The 8,498-nt window shown below is 41.2% G+C and overlaps 1 protein-coding gene across 1 annotated transcript; it reads right to left on the reverse strand.

Moving 5' to 3' along the window:
- Window positions 1–1,081: 1,081 nt before the first annotated feature.
- On the reverse strand, window positions 1,082–1,672 carry LOC149183506 (uncharacterized). The gene has a single exon (XM_089414961.1). It carries the CDS (start codon window positions 1,670–1,672, stop codon window positions 1,082–1,084), a length of 591 nt encoding a protein of 196 aa, XP_089271087.1.
- Between the last annotated feature and the right edge of the window lie 6,826 nt (window positions 1,673–8,498).

The following is an 8,498-nucleotide window of genomic DNA, read 5'->3' on the forward strand; positions in this document are numbered from 1 at the left end:
GGATCCATTCTTTAGAGCCCAAAATCCTAAATCTTCCTGAGAGGATACGAGGAATGCTGATCCAGTCTTCAAATTGGACTTCCTCTGGATTCCACAAAATTGCAACTCCCCCTGCACTGCCTGTTGCATCTTGTCCCACAATCTCATAGTATGGCTTAAAATTTTTCATCACTTCTTTTAGTTTGCTCTCCTTTAGTTTAGTTTCTTGGATTAACATAATATTTGGTCTATCTCTTTTAAGTCTCTCCTTCAAATATCTCTGTTTACCCTTGCTGTTCAACCCTCTGATATTCCAAGTTGTAATTATCATTTTAAAAGTTTTGAGGGTTGTTGGAATACCTCCGATAATGGCACAACTTTTCCGGAATTCACTAGTGGGATAATGGCTCAAAGGTCTCCTGCCTCTTTTCCGTCCTCCTTTTCCTGTGGTTCCTGCTTCTGGACTCTAATCTTCTTGTGTTCCAAGTTGATCTAGTTGCTTTGCCATCCCTCGTCCTCGTTTTTCCTTGTATCTTTGAAACATGTCCTTGTAGAGTTGTTTTTGCTCCTCTGGTATGAACCGTTCATCCAAATGCTTCCATTCCTGTAGCAGTTTCCTCATTATCTGTTCTTCCTCGCCTCCTTGTTCCTGCTGCGGGTCGATTTCCATTTGAATCTGTTCCTGGGTTCGCTCTTCTTCCCTATCCTCCTTTTCTCCCTCTTTTACCACCTCTTTATTCTTCATTTCTTCGTTGTTCTTCCTATAATCTTTCTGGGCTTCTGTTAATATCTCTTCCTCTTCTTCTCTTTCTACCTCCATTTCCAGATCTCGCAAGATCTCAAACTGATTCATATTTCGCTGGCTTTCTTCTGGGTTTGGAGGATCTATTTTGTTCTTTCCTTTGTGAGATCTCTTTCTTCTCTGAATTTCCATGAACCCTTCTTTGCTCTCTTCATTCCTCTGTCTCTCCTGCTCCGCCCTTTTCTTTTCCTCTCCTTGATCTAGTGGGTTATTTCCTTCAATTAGCGGGCAATGTTTGAACAGATGGCCATATTCATGGCACCGCCTGCATCGAAATGGGATGTGCTCGTAATCAAGTGGCTATTGCCATATTTCATCATGGTACTCTACTTCGATGTGATCTGGCAGAGGTTCAGTAATATTCATGTAGACGCAGATCCTTGCATATGATGTATATTTTCCTCTCCTGGTGGTTTCTGCAATCTTTACAAAGGTCCCAATCGAGTTCTCGATTCCTTCTAGGATTTCTGGGTCCCAAAACTCAATCGGAAGTCCAAACAATCGGACCCAAACTGGTGCTGCCAACATCTTTTCTTTCTCCGGATTGTAGCACTCCTCCCATTGCCGCATGAATAGACCTGCATTATTGAAGAAGTATGGCCCTTCCTCAAATACCCTTTCCTTGTCTTCCAGGTTTGTAAAAATTACTGTAAAAAACCCTTTTGCTCCTAGTTTAAGATCTATGTGTCCTTTAGGTTTCCACTTTAGGTGTATCCATTTCATCAACTCTTTTTCAGACGGCCATGTTCCTACGAACTTACATATGAGAGCATGATCTTTCATATGGCTTCTATACTCCTCCAGTTTATTATTTGGCACAACGAACCTGGGTTTTTTAGAAGCCCTCGGGAGGCATTTGCTCGTTGTTCTCGCTTGCCACGCAGCTCCCATCACCGGTGTTGACTTGCCTCGGTTTCCTATTCCTCCATTTGCTCCTGCTCGGCTTGTTTCTCCTGCCGTTACCTCCTTATAGGAGGGGATCTCTCCCCCCCCCGGTTACCTCCATCATGTCCTCATAGTCAGACTTAGTTTTATGACTGCTCCCCTTATATTATTTTGCCTCTGTTCTTTTGTGTGGTTTCTCAGAAGGCCACGATTATCTTGTACTGGATATGTCCTTGATCTGCCAAGGCTCCTATTCCATCCTCCGAACCCTAGTTCGTCGTTGCGCCTCTCCGCCTTGCAGAGCTCCACCCCATGCCTCTGCCACAAATCGATTTTTAAGAATTTTCACCCTTCATATAATTATAATATATAAACACTAATATAAATAATAACAAATTCCTCTTATAAAAATAATAATAATAAGTTGTACTTCATATTATCAATTCATATATTAATAACAACACTTCATTGTCAATTATAATAAGAAAATAACTCAATAATAGTTTTATAATTTTTTTTGGTTCCTTGACCCATAGGGGATTCAAATCTTAAATTACATGATTTACATGGTACTTCGTAACATGACAATTTCGAATTGAACTACATGTAGGATAATAATAATTTTATAATATTATAATAATAATTACTATCTTTTTTATTATAATTTTACATATTTTGAATAATAATAACATTAACATTAATAAAAATAACACCCATGTTTAGATCAATTGGTTTTCTTGGGTTTATTTTCACCAGGTCTCAGGTTCAAACCTTTGGGGGGGTTGAGGATGGAAGCCAATTTGGGGTAATTAAAAAACCTATCCCAAAAAGCATTCAAGCTCGACCAAACTTCACACAATCCTAATGATAAGCATCCTAGTGTAAAAAAACTAATTATATATATATATATATATATATATATATATATATATATAGTAAACTAAGGATCTATTCATTAATCAAAAGGAGAGTACATAGATATCAAAATGCAAGTGGTCTCAGCCGGACCGAGTTTTTTGACCATTGCTATCACCATCTTACGAAAAACAGAAGAAGGAGTAGATTAGAAGTCCAAATCCTGATAGACCAAAAGCACCAAGAGACAAATAGCATGAAAAGGACGTTTGTGACCATACTGAATCATTAGAATTAATTGACTTTGGGTAGCCCAGTCCCTCGCGGGGGAGGTGGGTGATATGAACACTAAATTTTTTTCTTAAAGTAATCCAAAAACGTTTCCAGCTTCTCGATATTTTCTACTAGCAAGTTTTATCCTCGTCAAACCACCAAAATCCTTTCTCTGACATGGCATTGAAAGTAATGCAGTCGGTTAAACTTGGTGATGAAAACCTCATGCTCTTCGTTTATGATCTTGTTGTATGATTCTAGGAGATCTAGAATAGACTGGAGCATGTCGTGATAGGCAAAAGAGTGATTCTACAGGCTAGAAGCTCCTATGCGCCCCTGCCCATGACTCTGACCCAGTAGGCCTGCTCCACGACCATGATCCACAATTCCATTCTTACCACCGCTACCCGTCTGACCACCTTGCATGGAATGCGCACCTCCTCTGCCACCTCGAGCTCCAAATGATGCCCTAGCCGCACCACCAATGACATGCCCTCCCTGCTTGGGTTTTGTAATATCCATATCCCCCAATGCCACCTCCAACTCACTGACAGAGCTAACCCATTTGGTCAACACACCCCTCCACATGGGTTGGGAGTGAGAATTACTAGGTATAGGTCGCATGGTAAATTCCTAGGAATACACCCCCAAGACAAGAACTACAAAAATCTTCACCAACTTCTGAAAAATCGTGACCAAAGAAACCCTGATACCATCCCAAATCATCTAATAGTGGCCTTCTCCTTAGAATTGTTAGCCACCACACACCAACTAGGAGGGAGAAAATCTCAACCACACCTATATTCAGCACCAACCAAACCCATGGTTCTTCCTCTCCACTGTCAGGGGAAACACTTGGAATCATAGTTGCGGGCCAAAATACTTCACCCTAGGGTATAAAATCTCGAGAGCCTAACCCAATCCAATTAAAATCTATATAAAACATGACCATGACCCCCTGTGACCTTCGAGACCAAATGCTACTCACCCAATTATGTGTCTCAGAATTCCAAGATAAAACCTAAAAGAGAGGGGTAACTAAAAGACTCCCTATAGAGCAAAGATCCATCCACCACTCCAAACACAAAAAGCAATCAAAGAAATATCTATCGAGCACTACAGGTATGGATACGAAGATTGGCCAACTTACCATGCAAGTTTGCCAAAACCTATTTATGGAGGCAACAAAATGAGCCTAGGTATACAAACTTGAAGCTTTTGTTGTTTTTTCACAATGGAAAGAGAGGCAATGTCATTTTCTCCACCACTCCAAGACAACCTAAGGGTCGAAGAACTCAGACAAAATACAATTGCTCTCACCAAAATATACCAATCTCCATACTGCCATCCCAATATATCCTACCACAGCGCCAACTTTTTTCATTAATCACCTTGCCTTATGAACACACCTTCCCATAGAGGATGAATGAAATCTCGAACACCTCACCGTTCCTTTCACCTTACACCTTACGTAATGGGAGGTCATATGATCTATCCTACTCCCCATTATTATAGACATTTTTGGGCCCTCCAACCCCAAGCATGAAATGTCCATAAACCAAGGGCTCCTAAGTCCCTAAAAGTGTTGTTCTAACCCCTAAAGGAACAAGGTCAACAGATTACAGCTTCTCCCAGAAGTTCTCCATGAGAAACTGCTCAGAATTGGTCAAAACAGGATCATTGCAGCTGCTCCACTGGGTAGGTGCGTTGCATCTCACCCAAATACACAGTGAGGGTGCGTTGCATTTTAAAAGTCCCTTCTGTGGGGTGCGATGGGTGAGAAATGACAAATGGCAGTGTCATTCCGCGAGGTGGAGAGGCAATGGAAGCTTCTAGAATCTTCTCCTGTGACACTTGCTTCACTGAATTCGACCAAGGATGAGTAAGAGGCCATCGGTCTCCAAGTGGAAGCAAGAACTATCAGAGAGAAGACACTAATCAAATCACAAACTGACTCATCCCCCTTACAGATATCTATATATGGATCCCTCATCCCAGAAATCCAGAGGCTGGAATTTTGCATATTGTAAGGAATTGTTGTTGGTTTCTTGAGACAAACATTAGATTGTTGGGTGATCTAAGCTTTGTTTGAGGTGAAGAGGGGCTTCTTTGCTGGGAGGTTGATGCTGGGTCAGAACAACTGGTTGTAACTCCTCTCGGCTCTTTTCTTGTTTATCAATAAAAGCTATTTGAGTTTTCCTCCATGCTTTTGTGTCATTGATGCTTGTTACATTTGTATGGTCAATTTACATCTGATCCTAGATTGTTTATGATTATAGATCCATGTCTTTGTATAGTGCTATGCTTCTGTGATCTTACAGGTATGTGAAGCTGGGCGTGTAAGGGAGCAGGTAGCTGAGGACTATCAAAGAAGAGAGGGATCAAATCAGGAGATTACCGAAAGACAAAGGTTGGTCTTTCTGTTCCTCTCTATCTATAATTCATAAAGGAAAAACAAAAGTAGCTTTTCTCTGTTTGTTTCTAAGGCAGCTGTCACACCTTAGTGGGATAGAGCAGTTCTATATAGACACTTTTCCCTGTAACAAAATGGCGACTCTGCTGGGGAGCTAATTAGTTTGTTTGTTTATCATTCTTTGTTGTTTGTTTCATAAACTTACAAGTAGCATTCGAACTGAATTTTCCATAACAGATGCAAAGTAGACAACTGCTACTTTAATCCATCTACTAGATCTGTTTATGATTTAAACGACTGATTCACAAACTATCTGATTGCCCCTTGTGATAGATCTTAGATCCTCCTTAGATCTACCCCTGATTGTTGCATTACTGATTGCTTTTTGCTCGGCCAAAACCCAAGAACTGAACTGCAAACTATGACCCGGAACCCGAAAAGAGTCTCGTTTCTGGCCCAGCGCAAGTACTGTTCACAGATTCTGAATTTCAGCGCACTTCCCGAGTGGACAACCTGCACTGCATTTCAGATTCTCTGTGTTACAAGTGCACTGATCAGACTAGCTCTGTGAAGTTGTGGCTTCTGTGGTTCATTCTTTCCAGTTCTATTCTTGAATTTTACTGCCTGTGATCAATATATGTCTGTTTGAAACCCCTTTTCCTTGCTGTTATTCCGCCTCCTTCGTACAAAATACTGTAGATGTTTTTGTGTGTTTGTTGAGTCATTTACAGTTCTCCTTTGCAAAAGTAGCGTAATCGTACTGTCGTCCTTTGATTTGAATCTGTCGCAAGTGTCGATTTCAATTGTAGGAAAGAGTTTGATGGCTGTTGATGGTCGATTATCCTGTTACTATTGCTTTTGGTCTGAATATGTAATTTTCTAGTGTCGAGAACAAGTATTCATTTCAAAATCGTAAGGTGTTGTGATCGTCTCCATTTTTTGATTTCAAAAAGAAACTTGTTGATATATGTCGCTTGAAAAGAAATTCAGATTTGTGCATCAACTTTCTTTTTAGCATTCATATACTAAGAAAGTCGAAAAAAAATACATGCATGTGCATTTGCATATAGACAGTCTGATTGGCTTGATTTAGGAAAGTGCATTTAGAGTGTGCTATTTTCTCTTTGTGAAAGGATTCTGTCTTTATTTTCCCTAGTAGCTAGGATTTTCATTGCATAAAGAAGATAAAAAGTTTGTTTATCATCTTAGATTGCATTTTAGGAATTACATCTACATCTCGTGGTGAACCCGAAAGGAAAAATTCATAAACAAGATCAACTTAAAATAAATTCAATGAATCTAACAACGCTTTGGAACTTAACGCACAACATTTAGAAGTCTAGGCTAGAGACGTATTCCGGCGTCATAAAACCTGGTAACTATTGTTCTCACTGATGGTTGGGTGATTCCTCCACTTTGAGACGATAAGTGCCAGTACAGACTTGTGCTCCCACGTACCATCAAGTGTATTTTGGGAGACCCCAATAGGCTTAATCCTTTATCCATAGGAAGTCGTGTCTGCTGCCCTATCGATCGCAATGCACTGAACACAACATTCAGGAAGATCGACTACCGTACCGTAAAAAGTATTCTGCAGTTTTGCAATTGGTTTGGTAATCCCTCTACCTAGATTTCCAGAGTAGTCCCTTTCGTTCCTTTTCAGACTCCTTAACAGAAAAGGTCCATCTGAGCACTTGTCACTTTGGGCTCATTAACAATCGAAGGAGACTAGAGTCATCTTTTATTTTTTCTCGACTCTTAAAAAATGAAAAAACAAGTTGTGTCAAAGCGTCTAAAATTTATTTTAAACGGAATATTCATTACCCTTTCCTACGTTGATCTTGGGTTGAGAAAATGGAGTCCACCAACCAAGGAATTCCCCTTGGAGGAAATCCTAGTCCCTTCTCCTCTTGGGGAGATGTTGGTGCACCCCATATGGCCACGTTGTCGCTTCCAGGACTAACAATTGGTTTGCCTGTATGGCTCTTCTCAACCTCTGTCGTTCAGAACACCACAATTCCTGAACATTCGAATCAGCAACTAGACGAGTCCAGAGTTACCCACCAACCTTCTACTTCCTCTAATTCTTCCTCTCCTCCTTCCTCTTCGCTTGATGGGGCTGGTAAAGCAAAAGTCAAGTACCTAAGGAGAAGAAGGAAAATAAGAAGAAAGAGAAGAAGAAGAAGGAGCCAAAAGTGAGTGGGGCCAAACGAGTGTCGTCTAGCGAAAATCCACACACTGCACCGACCAGGCCTAAATCGCCATGTAACATTTGCAAAGGAGACCACTATCATAGAGATTGTCCTTGCATCCCTCAGATCTTAAGGGACTGGTCTCCTCGTTTGCACAACCCGGTGTCGTCAACCTCTGATAGTCATGTTGAAAACACACCGTCAACCAGTGAAAGTGAAGCCCCAAGAAAAAAAGTAAAATATAGATTTCCTTGTAAATTGTGCGAAGGCGATCATGCTGTCCGTCGTTGTCCCTTCTTAGACGAAGCTAAAAGAGTTTTCGACGATCGTTCGGTTTCACCGTTACGACTTCCTCTTGGATATAAAAAACTCTTGCCGAGTCCGTCACTAGTTGAAAATCCGGCTGGCCTGCTCAGGTGGTCAGCCGAAGCATCTGTCATTGAAGATAAACCATCTGAACCCATACCAGACGAAAGTCAAAAGGTCGAGGCGGCAGTTGACTTGGTCTTGCCTTCAGAGGTTCCATCTTCAGATGATACAGTCACAGAAGAGAACAAGGATGACACCGTCCAAATTCTTTTCATAAGCACAGACTCCAACGAACATGGGGGCAATTTACCCGTTCCTTTACCGCAGGAAGGAAGTTCGTCAGAGTCGTACCCGACCGTCTATTCGGTCCCACCTCCAAGCAACCTAGTTGTCTCCTTCGACTGTAATCAACTAGGCAGACCCCGTTTACCAACTAGTATACCATTCCGAATCATTGTTCAAATACATAGAATGGTTATGGCTGGTACCATAATAGATGAGGGGGCTTCTGTGAGTATCCTTTCCTCAACTGCTTGGAAAGAACTTGGTTCGCCATCGCTTTTGCCTGAGATGAGAAATCTAGCAGGTTTTGATAAAGGAACCAGTCGACCGTTAGGGATCCTTCCCAATGTGCCCATAACATTGAGAGGGAAAACCGTTCACATGAATGTGATGGTAGTTCAAGGACCCCTGGATTACAATCTACTCCTTGGATGAGACTATATTTATTGCATGGCAGCAATTGTCTCCTCACTCTTTAGAGTAATGTGTTTTCCGCACGAAGGAAGAG

Source organism: Pinus tabuliformis, chromosome 3_2 (assembly GCF_031772625.1).
Source record: "Pinus tabuliformis cultivar Carrire ecotype Pingquan chromosome 3_2, CPIR1, whole genome shotgun sequence".
NCBI lineage: Eukaryota > Viridiplantae > Streptophyta > Pinopsida > Pinales > Pinaceae > Pinus > Pinus tabuliformis.